This window comes from Panthera tigris, chromosome B1 (assembly GCF_018350195.1).
Source record: "Panthera tigris isolate Pti1 chromosome B1, P.tigris_Pti1_mat1.1, whole genome shotgun sequence".
NCBI classification, from domain to species: Eukaryota; Metazoa; Chordata; class Mammalia; order Carnivora; family Felidae; genus Panthera; species Panthera tigris.
Genome location: NC_056663.1, coordinates 43,460,967 through 43,475,484, shown reverse-complemented (window position 1 = coordinate 43,475,484; position 14,518 = coordinate 43,460,967). Strand labels below are relative to the sequence as shown.

The 14,518-nt window shown below is 36.9% G+C and overlaps 1 protein-coding gene across 6 annotated transcripts in view; it reads left to right on the top strand.

Moving 5' to 3' along the window:
• ADAM32 (ADAM metallopeptidase domain 32) overlaps positions 1-14,518 on the top strand; it is a 174,062-nt gene that overhangs the window by 115,787 nt on the left and 43,757 nt on the right. For all 6 annotated transcript variants that reach the window (XR_006216642.1, XM_042983412.1, XM_007097061.3 and 3 more), the window contains 2 exons: positions 12,075-12,180; positions 13,999-14,182. Coding sequence is in view for 5 of the 6 variants with exons in the window: in XM_042983412.1 (XP_042839346.1) it covers positions 12,075-12,180; positions 13,999-14,182 (290 nt within the window). In the remaining variant the exon portion in view is untranslated. The remainder of the gene's footprint in view (positions 1-12,074; positions 12,181-13,998; positions 14,183-14,518) is intronic.

Genomic DNA, 14,518 nt, shown 5'->3' with positions numbered 1-14,518 from the left:
CTCTGTGCTGACAGCTCAGAGCCTGGAGCCTGTTTCAGATTCTGTGTCTCCCTCTCTCTGACCCTCCCCCGTTCATGCTCTGTCTCTCTCTGTCTCAAAAATAAATAAACGTTAAAAAAAATTAAATATCTGGTAGACCAAGGGATACAGGAGTACTGATGCATAGGGGCACTTGTACCCCAATGTTTATAGCAGCACTCTCAACAATAGCCAAATTGTGGAAAAAGCCTAAATGTCCATCAACTGATGAATGCATAAAGAAATTGTGGTTTATATACACAATGGAGTACTACGTGGCAATGAGAAAGAATGAAATATGGCCCTTTGTAGCAACGTGGATGGAACTGGAGAGTGTTATGCTAAGTGAAATAAGCCATACAGAGAAAGACAGATACCATATGTTTTCACTCTTATGTGGATCCTGAGAAACTTAACAGAAACCCATGGGGGAGGGGAAGGAAAAAAAAGAAAAAAAAGAGGTTAGAGTGGGAGAGAGAGCCAAAGCATAAGAGACTCTTAAAAACTGAGAACAAACTGAGGGTTGATGGGGGGTAGGAGGGAGTGGAGGGTAGGTGATGGACATTGAAGAGGGCATCTTTTGGGATGAGCACTGGGTGTTGTATGGAAACTAATTTGACAATAAATTTCATATAATAAAAAAATAAAAGTAAAAGTAAAAAAATAAAATAAAATAAAATAAATATCTGGTAGAATTCCCCTGGGAAACCATCTGGCCCTGGTCTTTTTTTTTGTTGGGAGATTTTTTATTACTGATTCAGTTTATTTGCTGGTTATGGGTCTTTTCAAGTTTTCTATTTCTTTCTGTTGCAGTTCTTGTAGTTTGCATGTTTTTAGGAATTTATATATTTCTTCAAGATTGTTCAGTTTGTTGGCATATGATTTTTCATAATATTCTATTATAATAGTTTGTATTTCTCTGGTGTCAGTTGTGATCTCTCTTACGTTCCTGATTTTTTTTTGGTACTTTCTCTTTCTTTTTGAGAAATCTGGTTAGGGGTTTATCAATTTTGTTTATTCTTTCAAAGAACCAGCTCTTAATTTTGTTTTTCAGTTGTCCTGTTTTGTGTGTGTGTGTGTGTGTGTGTGTGTGTGTGTGTGTGTGTGTGTTTCTATGATGTTTATATCTGCTGTAATCTTTATTATTTCCCTTCTTCTGCTGGCTTTAGGCTTTATTTGCTGTTCTTTCTCTAGCTCCTTTAGATGTAAGGTTATGCTGAGTATTTGAGACATTTCTGAGGTAGGTAGGCCTGTATTGCAATGTACTTCCCTCTAAGGACCACCTTTGCTGCCTGTCAAAGGTTTTGGACTATTGTGTTTTCATTTCCATTTGCTTTCATGCATTTTTAAAATTTCTTCTTTAATTTCCTTGTTAATCTATTCATTATTTAGGTGAATGTTTCTTAACCTTCATGTATTTAAGGGCTTTTTTTCCTTGTGGTTGACTTCATGTTTCATAACATTGTGGTCTGACAATATGCATGTCATGATCAAAAACTTTTTGTGCTTGTTGAGGCCTGATTTGTGACTCAGTATGTGATCTCCTCTGGAGAATGTCTCATGTATATTTAAAAAGAATGTCTATTCTGCTGCTTTAGGATGAAATGTTCTGAATATATCTGTTAAATCCATCTGTTCCAGTGTGTCTTTCAAAGCCATTGTTTCCTTGTTGATTTCCTGCTTAGATAATATGTCCATTGTTGTAAGTGGGGTGTTAAAGTCCCCTTTTGATGTCCATTAGCATGATAGAGGGTTCTCTATCCCCTCACTTTCAATCTTCAGGTGACTCTAGGTCTAAAATGAGTCTCTTGAGGCAATGTATAGATAGGTCTTGTTTTCTAACCCATTCAGTTACCCTGTGTCTTTTGATTGGATCAGTTTGTCCATTTACATTTAATTGATAGGTATGAATTTAGTGCCTTTGTGTTACCTATAAAGTTGGTGTTTCTGGTGATGTTCTCTGTTCCTTTCTAGTCTTTGTTGCTTTTGGTCCTTTCCCCCTACTCAAGAGTCTCCTTTAACATTTCTTGCAGGGCTAGTTTAGTGGTCATGAACTCTTTTAGTTTTTGTTTGTCTGCGAAGCTTTTTATCTCTCCTATTCTGAATGATGATCTTGCTGGATATTCTTGGATGCATATTTATCCCATTCAGCATGTTGAATATGTCATCACAGTCCCTTCTGGCTGCCAAGTTTCTGTGGAGAGATCTGCTGCTAACCTGATTTGTCTTCTCTTATAGTTTAGGGATTTCTTTTCCCTTATTGTTTTCAGGATTCTTTCCTTATCTTTGTATTTTGCAGATTTAACTATAGTATGTCTTGGTGTTGGCCTACTTTTTTTTTATTTTGATGGGAATTCTCTGTGTCTCCTGAATTTGGTTATTTGTATCCTCCAGATTAGGGAAGTTTTCTGCTCTAGTTTGCTCAATAAATTTATGCACCTTTTTCCCCCTCTCTCCTTCTTCTGGGACTCCTATGATACAAATGTTATCATGCTTTACAGAGTCACTGAATTCCCTTAGTCTCTATTCATGATCCATTATTTTTCTTTCCAGCTTCATTATTTTCCATAATTTTATCTTCTCTATCACTGATTCATAGCTCTGATTCACCCATCCTATTTGTCATTGTGTCCAGTCAACCTTGTATCTCAGAGAATTTTTTAAATTTCAGCCTGACTAGTTTTTAGTTCTTTTATCCCTGCAGTAAGGGATTCTCTAACATCTTCTATGCTTTTCTCAAGCCCATCTATTATCCTTGTAATTGTTGTTTTAATTTCTGGTTCAGGCATCTTATGTCTGTATTGATTAACTCCCTGGCCATTACTTCTTCTTCCTACTCTTTTTTTGGGGGTGAATTCCTACATATTGTCATTTTGTCTAGGTCACTGTTGTGTGTGTGTTTGTGTGTGTGTGTGTGTGTGTGTGTGTGTGTGTGATTTTCAGAAAAGCCACTTATATTCCTCCCCCTGATAGTAATGTCTTTATTAGGAAAAGATAGATAGATAGATAGATAGATAGATAAATAAATAAATAAATAAAAGGGCCTTTACTGCCTTGAGCCTGGTACTTCAGGAGGTGTTTCAGAGTGTACACTCTGCTATTGTGTTTTGGCTTCTCCTTCCCTCACATCAGTCCTCTGCAGAGTTTCTCCTTGCCTTCAGTGGAGGTGTTTGTGCTTTGTTCACTGTTTGTCAAGTTTTAGCTAGGTGTATGCTGGTCTTCTTGTTAAAAGAAGTTAGATCCAAAAAAAGAGGATAGATCCTATTTCCCCTAGATCTGATGCTCTGCATTACTCTATAATCAGTAGACTTGGTTTATGCTGGTGTTCTGGGAGAGGTGCCTGCTCCACTGTCAGGTGGACTTGCCCTAGTGGAGATGCACCTGCAGGGCTCAGTTGGGTGTGGTTTGGTGTAAGCAGCTCCAGCCTCCACTGGATGGTGTTGTGTTGCTCAGTGAAGTGGGTCAGTGCTTATGGGTGGGAGGAAATGGTGCTACTCTGCTCTCTTCAGGAAGCTCTCACAGAAGAGCAAACATTCACGTCTCCTTTTCCCCCAGCTTCCATCAAATCCCTGCCTTCGTTAGGTCTCTGTGTTTGAGGTGTCTGGCTGCTAGGCAGCATAGTCTTCCTGTGTTTTGTCTCAGGGGCATGGCTGGATTTCAAACCTCCAAATTTTAGGGATCTGCATGATGTGGTCCTGCACTGATACACTGGGGAGTGTTTTGCCACGCTGTGGCTGCCTCCAGTTCATCCCAGAAAATGGTCACTGGACTGCACAGTGGTTTGGAATTTATGGTAGAGCACAGCAAACACTTGGCACCAAAGTTTTTTGCCCTAAGTTGGTGTCTTTGTTCGTATGCTAGTGAACATTGCAGCATGTTGGGTCCACCAGTTCTTTTGTCCCCAGAGAGGCTGTGCCACCACTCCAAAATGCATTCCCAGAAAGGGAACTGCTTTTCCCTTTGTGACCCACGGGATCCTCAGACCATGCATCCCATTTGCCAGTCTCTGGCCTCCTTGCCCTCCGAGTACTGAGTACCGTTAAGCCCACCAGGCACGGCCCTGGCATTGCATGGACTTCTAAAACTTAAGACTTTGTGCTCCACTGCTTATTAAAGCTTTCTGTGGTCAGTCCCTCTCCTTTATCCTCTTCAATGGTTTTAGGGAAGAGTTTTTCTTGTGCAGTCCCCTGCATGTGCTTTCACTCTTTGTCTCTCTCTCTTTCTCTTGCTACTCTCTCATGTTCATGATTTCCTTCCCTCTGTGGCACCTGCAGTCCTTTTCTCCCCCAAATTAATTCTCTATAGCTCCTACCTTCCATAAGGCCATTTTTCTACCTGTAGATGTGCAGTTTGTTCTTTAAGCCCTCTGATCAATTTCATAGGTTTTCAGAATGATTTGATATGTATTTAACAGTGTTCAAGGGACGAGCCAAGCTTAGTGTCCCCCTACTCCTCCACCATCTTAACTCCTCTCATCAGTAGAATTTTTTAAGTGGAAGAGAAATAAATGTGTATCCTTAGCTTAGTAGATCTTCTAGTTCATTTCTTGGTAAAATGTATAGGATTATCTTAATAAGAGAAATCAAGGCCTCAGAAATTCCTTACCATAAATTATTCTGTGAATGTTAGTATCCAGAGGGAGCCCACTCATTTCATTAACATTTGGTCCCAAACTCCCAGACTCAAAATCTATCACACATTTTCGGTATAGATGATACCCCACTGTCTTTGGCCCCTAGAAAAGTTCTTTGTAAGTGGTAAATGTGTTGGTATGATAGATACAAGGAATATAGGAATGGTGGCTATTGGAAGATAGTACTTGTGCATTTATCTGAGATAAAATGGAGTATCTTAGAAACAAATTGTGCTATTGTAGAGTCTATAAAAGTGAGAATATCATTAGGAAGTTTCAAGAATTATATAATGGAAGTTGCAGGTATTCAAAGTGGTTATTCAGTTGAGCTTAGTGTGTGTGATCTCATGAATGGTAATGGATTGCTTATAAAGTATCTGTAGGATCGTTTATGTTAATAGTGATCTCATTTGATTCAGTATTCCAAATTCACCAATTCCCAAAATGTATTTACATAGGTTGAGATGGCTACGTGATCTCCCACTGGTCCTCTGAACCCTGGCTCAGTTTGGAACTTTGTATGGGTCAGTATTATATTCTTGTTATTAGTGAACTGTGGCATCTGGTGTGGTATGAGACACCCATTCCTAAAATTTTTGGCTTACCACAGTGGCAATCCCCTTCACTGGTTAAAAAATAAAGTAAATTGTTATTATACATATATAGTGGTTCAAAGAGCTTTATTTATCTCATATAATATTCTAGAGGTAGGCATGTTATCAGAGGCATTTCAGCAACTTTGCTGTAATGACATTTTCCAGGAACTTGTCTTTATTCTTGCTTAGCAATCCCTTGTGTCTCTGGTAGAAGGTGGTTTCCCAGCACAAAATCTTCATACCAGTCCATGGAATCAAGGAAAGAGGAAATGAGAGTGTACTTAGCTTCTACTTACTGATATTAACTTGATGTTTTGGATATATAATATCTACTGCTTTTCCTCTGGCCAGAATCTAGTCACATAACCACATCTGGTTGCAAGAGAGTCTGAGAAATGTTTTCTTTAGCTTGGTTTCTGTTGCCCTGCTATTAATAAGAAACTTCTGTCACTAGTGGAAAAAAGAAGGAATGGATATTGGGAGGAAATGCCAGTTTCTATGCTATCTTTCCTCTCTCTTTAGCTCAGCATTAGTCATTATAAGTTATGGTAGCATGATACTCTTTGTACTAGTCATGTTTGTCTGGAGTGCTGAAGTTTATATACAGAAGGCAGAGATCAGTATGGACTTGAATATCATCAACTGTTTTATTGATGATAATAAGCAAGATTTCACTGTAAACTCCTAGCTTCATCCCTTCCTGTAGAGATCTCAGGTAGGATTTTCTTAGTACCATTTTCTAGGAGCTGTCCAATATTCACATGACTACTGTGGAAAATATCCTATTAATATAGTATGGTCTAATAATACATTTATTCATATTTGTTTATACTGTAGTGGGTACCTAACCAGATCTGGTCCAATTGCAGTACTCTCCAACCTTGCTACAGTTGGTCTGTGTTAAGATGAGCATCTGACTCATGTTAAGGGAGATTGGGAAGTCCTGAGTCTCTTCTCTGGAATTTTGGGCCATTGAACAAGAGAATTTTCCCTCTAAGTACTCAAAATATCATATGTATAGCTCTAGAGTTTTTGACAGCTATGCTTTTGACTATGTGGAGAAAGGTGGGCCTCAAAGAAATGGAGAAATGAAGCTGGAGTGTAATCATATATGAAAACAAGAGAAAGGGAGATAAACTACTTATATTTCTTCCTTTAATGCCAGTGTAATAAATAATATTTAATCTGCTTGTTCTTGTCTCATAATTTTTATGGATTTTCTGGACTTGTTAGAAGTGGTTATTTTTCCATCATTTCAGTTGGTGTACAGCAGTACTCTATAGTTTATTAAAGGTGGAAAAGAATTGTAGGTCAAAGGGCTTCAGATTCTATGAGTAAGACTTATTTATCTTAAATTGCTCTTAAGACTGTCTTAGAAGCCATGAAAAAAAGATTTCTACTTTCTCCTCTCATCATTTGTGGAAAGTTTAAATTGGTTCTATCTGCAAATTCTTTGAAAAATGTAGCATTGATATGGCCTCTTTTAATAAAAATAGGGGATCACAAAACAGAAAATATAATGAAATTAGTGAGGTGACATTGGAAATATAATTTAGAAGAGATTACTAAGAAGTTTGTTTCAAACATTAATCGTTGAAAATCTCCATTGCTTTGGGGCACCTGGGTGGCTCAGTTGGTTGAGCATCTGACTCTCGGTTTCGGCTCAGGTTATGATCTGACAGTTCATGGGATCAATCCCCACACTGGGCTCTGCACTTATAACGTGGAACCTGCTTGGGATTCTCTCTCTTCCCATCTCTCTGCCCTTCCCCTTTTCACGCTCTCTTTCTGTCAAAATAAATAAATAAACTTTCAAAAAAAATATGTATTGCCTCAAAGAGAGTAGGTATGGTTCGTATTGGAGGTCTTGATTTTGGATGTCAAACTCCATAAGGAAGAACGATTATGGGATATAGTTATCCAAGGTGTTGATTTTTTCATTCACTGAATAAATATTTATATAACACTTTAATTGGGTATGGCACTACCCTTCTAGCACTGGAAACCCAGTGATGGACAAGACAAAAAAAAAAAGATGTATATTGGAGGTTATAGTCCAGATGGAGGTTATAGTCCAGTGATGGGATCAGGCAATAGACATAAAAAGAAGAGCAGTGTTGCTGAAGTGTAGTAAACCAAACTGAGTAAAGACCATGGCAAGAAAATTGGATTTTATCCTTGGGGTAGTATGAAGCCCTTAGAGATATTTAAGTAGGAGACTAATATATGATTTTTATTTATTTATTTTTTAATGACTGATTTATGGTATGGAGAATGCACTATTTTAGGGAGTGGAAAAACAGAAGCAGGGAATCACTTAGAAGGCTGTTGTAGAATATTAGAAGAGAATTGATGATAGCTCAACTAGAGTTGTAGCCAGTGAGAAGGTAAGAAGTAATCATACTCTGGCTATATTTAGGAGATAGTGTCAGTAAGACTTGGATTAGGTGGTAGAGGCAGGCGGTAAGGGGAAAAAAGGAATCAAGGAAGATTCTTTTTTTGGCCTGAACATCTGGTTGACTAATTGTCCTAAAAACTGAAATAAGGAAGTGTAGGGGTAAATCAGAGTATGTTGAACCGAAGATGAAGTTGAGTTAGATGTCAGGTTATGAAAGCTAAAATTTTAGCTAACATTTCATTGGCTCCCTTTATTCTAGTTGAGAAGAGGTAGCCTTTTATTCCATCTAACTGGAAACATAAGCCAGTAGTCTCTAATAGCAGTCAAGGAGTATAGCCTAAATATTCCTAATGCTCAATGCTATATATGAGGATTGCCTAAATTTTTTGCAATAATTTTCCAACACTTATATCTATTGCCCTAGTACCAGCCATGCACAAATATCTATGCCAGTGTATTTACTATTTAATTGTATTCCATAGCATTTTATAATAGTGTATAGGCAATCTAAATACACTATTTGGACTATGGAAGGACAGATTCTTTTAGTAGATTTGGTTGCTCTACTGGATATGAGGTAACATTTTGACATGTGACTTCACATTTGCAAAGTGTTGCCCTTTTAGTGTTTCCATCTTACTCTGGAAAACACAGACTGGTCTGAGAGAAAGTCTCTAACACTAATTAAAGATGGTATTCAGGAGAGAAATTAATATAAAGCTCATTGGTATCTTCACAAAAGATGGACTAATAAAAAATGGGCTAGTTGAAGAACATTAGTTTTAAGAGAATTCATTTGACTACGGATCTTTCTCAACTTATGATGGGGTTACATCTTGATAAACCATACATTTAATACACTTAACCTACTGAACATCAGAGCCTAGGCTATGATGAGCCTACCTTAAAGGTGCTCAGAAAGAACCCTTACATTAGCCTACAATAGGGCAAAATCATCTAACACAAAGCTTATTTTGTAACAAAGTATTGAATATCTCATGTAATTTTTTGGCTACTATACGAAAAGTGAAAAACAGAATGGTTATATGCATACATAATGGTTGTAAGTACATTGGTTGTTTATGCTTATGATCATGAGGCTGATTTGGAATTGTGGCTTGCTGCTGCTGCCCAGCATCACAAGTGAGTATCATACCACTTAGCCCAGGAAAAGATTAAGATTTAAATTCTGAAGTACAGATTCTACTGAATGCATATTGTTTTTGCACCATCATAAATTAAAAAAAATGTTAAGTTGAAATGTGAGTCGGGAACTGTCTGTATTCTGTGACTAAACATAATTTTTATATTATATCTCCAAACTGGATTGAATTATCCAATTTCTGACTTGTCCTGGGTAATATCTTGGTGTTTAACAAGTCCTGAATTGGCATTCTTGACCTGGTATTTCAGATTTACAAGTGAACTGATTAGACATTGTGAATACTTAGAAATAACATTGTCTGTCCTAATGGTACTATACAATCACCTTTGATGGACCAATGTTTAAAACTGGTGAAAAGAGAATTAGGAAATGGTAAAGAAAGAAAAAGAATGTTGGGGAAGATGTAGTTAATGAAAGGAGCAGGTAAACAAGAGAAATCCTCTTGATCCTAAAAGAAAATGGAAAAGGATTAGATGGGAATTCACAGTGGCTAAATAAACATCATGTTAATTAATTCTCATAACAATCTATTGAGGTAGATACTGTTTACTTTTATAGATGAGGCAGCTGGGCTTAGCAAGCTTCATTTTAGAGAAGGTAACTGTGCTAGGCAGAATTTTTTTTCTTAAAGTTTTAATTTAAATTCTAGTTAATTAACATACAGGGTAATAGTAGTTCAGGGAATAGACTGTTCCTGATATATAATTCCAATATAGTGATTCAACAATTCTGTACAACATTCAGTGCTCATTGCAACAAGTGTACTCCTTATCACCTATCACCCATTTAACCCACCCACTCCCTAACTGCCTGTCCTCTGGTAACCATCAGTTTGTTCTCCATAGTTAATGGTCTGTTTCTTGGTTTGCCTGCCTCTCTCCTTTTCCCCTTTGCTCATTTGTTTTCTTTCTTCAATTCTGCATATGAGTGAAATCATATGGTATTTGTCATTCACTGACTTATTTCACTTAGCATAATATTCTCTAGTTTCATCCACGTCATTGAAAATGACAAGATTTCATTCTTTTTTTTTATGGCTGAGTAATATTCCATTTGTGTGTGTGTGTGTGTGTGTGTGTGTGTGTGTGTGTGTATATATATATATATGTAAATATATATATGTGTGTGTGTATATATATATATATATATATATATATATATACACACTACTGTATCCATTCATCAATTGATGGACACTTGGGCTGTTTTCATAATTTGGCTAGTGTGGATAATACTGTTATAACCATCAGGGTGCTTGTATCCTTTCAAAATAGTATTTTTGTATTCCTTGGGTAAATACCTACTGCAATTGCTGAATCATAAAGTACTTCTATTTTTAACTTTTTGAGAAACCTTCATACTGTTTTCCACAGTGAGTCCACCAGTTTGTGTTCCCAGCAACAGTGCAAGAGGGTTCCTCTTTCTCCACATCTCAACAACACCTGTTATTTCCTGTGTTGTTATTTTTAGCCATTATGAAAGGTGTGAGGTGGTATCTCATCATGGTTTTGGTTTGTATTTCCCTGATGATTGATGTTGAACATCTTTTCGTGTGTCTGTTAGCTATCTGGATGTCCTCTTTGCAAAAAATGTCTCTTCAAGTCTTCTTCCCATTTCTTAACTGGATTATTTGTTTTTTGGTTGTTGAGTTTGATAAGTTCTTTATAGATTTGGATACTAACCCATTGTCAGATATGCCATTTGCAAATATCTTCTCCTGTTCCATAAGTTGCCTTTTAGTTTTGTTGATTGTTTCCTTCACTGTGCAGACACTTTATTTTGATGTAGCCCCAATAGTTTATTCTTGCATTGTTTCCTTTCCCTCAGGAGACATATCTAGAAAGAAGTTGCTATGGCCATTGTCAACATTTAGGTCTTTAATCCATTTTGAATTTACTTTTGTGTATGGTGTAAGTAAGTGGTCTAGTTTCATTCATCTGCATGTTGCTGTCCAGTTTTCCCAACACCATTTGTTGAGGAAACTGTCTTTTTTCCATTGGATATTCTTTCTTTCTTTCTTGATGATTAATTGACCATACAATTGTGGTTTCATTTTTGGGTTCTATATTCTGTTCCATTGATCTATGTGCCTTTTTTTAAACTTATATTTGCCAGTACCATACTGTTCTGGTAACTACAGCTTTGTAATTAAGACAAAGTCCAGAAATGTGATGCCTCCAGCTTTGCTATTCTTTTGCAGGACTGCTTTGTGATTTAGGGTCTTTTGTGATTTCATGCAAATTCAAGACTCTGCTAGCGTTCAGGCCTTGGATTAATCCCCTTCCTTTGAGTTGGGGTAGAACCAGTGAATATGTGATGGAATGTCAATTCTGTGATTATAGTTAATAGTAAAGATGAAGGAATTTTGAAGATGTAATTAAGGTCCATAATTAGTGAACTTTGAGTTAAGCGAAAAGGAAGATCATTCTGAGTGAGCCTGACCTAATCATGTGAGCCCTTTAAAAGATGGGAGATGTCAGAGAGATTCTCTTGCTGGCTTGGAAGAAACAAACTGTCACGTTGTGAAAGGGCCATGTGACTAGGATGTGAGGGGAGTTCTAGGAGCCAAGAGCAACCCCTGCCAGATGGTAAGCAAATGAAGCTATGGCTACAAAAAAAACCCCTGAATTCTACCAACAACCAATGAGCTCAGAAGAGGACTTCAGCCTCTGATGAGACTGCAGCCCCACCCAGTAACATTATTTAGCCTTATGAGACTCTTGAGCACAGAGAGACCTCACTTGTGTAATATAAATGGGTGTTGTTTTAAATTGCCAAGATTTTGGTAATATTTTACACAGTGATCAAAACTAAATACAGTAATGAAGGGAAAAGGTAGGTAATGGGTAGGCAGCTTTGCTCCTTTCATTTTAGACTTTCTGAAAGTACAATTAGGTTTCTTCAATGAGATTTTGTAATAGACCTGGCTTTTTATATGTTCCTACTCACAAACTAGGAAAATGAGTATCGTTTTCTTGCATTATCTCTCTATTGCCTTGTTCATAGAGCACTCTCATGGTTTACACTTCTGTAACTCTCCTTTCCCCTCATGATATCTTTTGTGATGCAAATAATTGAAAATGAAACAAAAGGGGAAATAATTATGAGCACTACTTTTCACTTTAATTCTCTTTTATTAAACAATCTCACTAGTAAAACTTTTGAATTAGATGCTAATATTAGAAGGCAAAGTAAATATGTAAGAGAGAATGAACTAAGATGAAGAAGGGAGTTTTAATCCAAATATATTTCTAACTCTGACAGGTTCAAAAAATGCACCATTTGCCTGTTATGAAGAAATACAGTCTCACGCTGATAGGTTTGGGAACTGTGGTAAAATAAGAGGCAAATTTCAATCCTGTTCATGGAGGTATGCCATGGGAATATTAAAGATACTTTTCTTATGTTCTATAAGATTTTTTTTTTAGTTTTTCTCTCTATATTTCATTCATTCCAGTGGTTTCAAGTATCACATGTGTAAGGGAGTGAATTTTAAATCAAAATCTGTAGCCCTGACATCTTTCTTGTGTTATAGGCTAAATTTCTATCTAATTTTAAACATCTATATGTGGGTGATCATTAGACTTCTAAATTCAATCCAAGATTGAAAGTAATAATATCCATTGCACTTTTCTTCTTTGAACCTGCTCATTTTTCTTTATAAAAATACTATCCTCACTCACTTGATTGTTTGCCCAAGCTGAAGACTGCCCAGTGTCCGTAAAATGAAATTAAATTTCCCCTGCATTTGAAAAGCAAGATTTTTGATATTTTGGTCATTAATTTGTTTTAAACATTTATTAAGAACCTACTGTTTGGGGTGACTGGGTGGCTCAGTCGCTTAAGTGTCAGACTTTGGCTCAGGTCACAATCTCATGGTTGGTGAGCCTGAGCCCTATGCCAGGCTCTGTGATGACATCTGAGAGCCTGGAGCCTGCTTTGGATTCTGTGTCTCCCTCTCTCTCTGCCCCTCCCCCACTTACACTCTGTCTCTCTCAAAAACAAATAAACATTAAAAAATGTACATTTTAAAAGAATCTGCTATGTGCTGGACACTGAACTAGATACTCATTAGCAAGCATACATGGCCCTTGTACTTACTGAATTTGTACACTGGTAAACACACCACATAGTTTTGTTTCCTTGGTTGGTTATGCTGTTAATTTTGTTTGGAAATACCTTACTCTGGGGTGCCTGGGTTGCTCAATTGGTTAAGCGTCTGACTTCAGCTCAGGTCATGAACTCACGGTTCATGAGTTCAAGCCCTGCACTGGGCTCTGTGCTGACAGCTCAGAACCTGGAGCCTGCTTTGGATTCTGTGTCTCCCTCTCTCTCTGCCCCTCCCCCACTTTCACTTTCTTTCTCTCTCTCTCTCTCTCTCTCTCAAAAATAAATAAATGTTAAAAAAAATAGAAATACCTTACTCTGGCTATTGAAATTCTACTAATTTGTAAACTTTGACTTAGATTTATGAATCATCTTCTCTATGAAGTTTCTCCTAATTGCTAAGTTAGAATGGGTCCTCGTCTTAAATCTCTGTGAGAATTAATTTATTGTGGCACTTTTAATGGGATTTATATTACATTTAGTATTAAACTGTAAGGTCCTTGAGGTTAAGAGTAACAACTTATCACTCTGTCCCTCTACAGAGGGATATGAGATACTTGAGTGAATTGATTATTTGACAGTAAGTATATAATTCTTCACAGTGAATAAAAGACCTTTCATTAGCAGCATTGAAAGATAAGCTTGCAGAGTGATTTTCTTTTTAATTTTTAAAATATTTATTCATTTTTGAGAGAGAAAGAGAGAGGGAGAGAGAGAGAGAAGGAGTGTGCATTGGGAGGGACAGAGAGAGAGGGAGACACAGAACTCAAAGCAGGCTCCAGGCTCCAGGCTGTCAGCACAGAGCACAACACAGGATTTGAACTCATGAAGTGTGAGATCATGACCTGAGCCAAAGTCAGACGCTCAGCCAACTGAGCCACCCAGGCATCTCTGGAGTATTTACTTTAAATGTTAGTGTTAAAATGTTACATTTTCCCTAGTTACATTTGCCATAAATGGAGAGCTGTACTTGGTTTTGTTTTGGGTTTTTTTGTCAAAGAAAGAAAATCTGAAGCATTTCTAACAAATTCCTAACAAATACCTAATGTGTAATAATCATATAATTTTACTATGTTTGCAGGAATCTTCAATGTGGGAGACTAATTTGTACTTACCCTACACGAATTCCTTTTCGCAAAGAAAATGGCTCTGTGATTTATGCTTTTGTACGAAATAATTTATGTATAACCATAGACTACAGATTGCCTAATGCAAATCAAGATCCAATGAAAGTCTCCAATGGTTCTCATTGTGATGAAGGGAGGGTAAATGATTTAAAATCTATTTTTTTAAATCTAGTTTTATTAATTTCTTTAATATTTTCATTTAAGTATCAAATTTCAGTTCATTTCTATGTAACTTTAAATATTTGGATAAGGAGAAAATGAATAAGCTTCATTTTGTCTCCAGATATTAAGAGGGCAATAGGAATGTTTGATCTTCTTCAGAATTTCAGTATTGTGACCAAGGAAACTCCCAAGTGTTTTGGAACTGGAGTGTGAGGGGAGCTATCTTGTGACTATGTTAAGTACTCCATTGCATGGAAATTCACCTTTCTTCTTAGAGAAGAAAGAAGAAATCCCCCTTAGTAATATATGTCT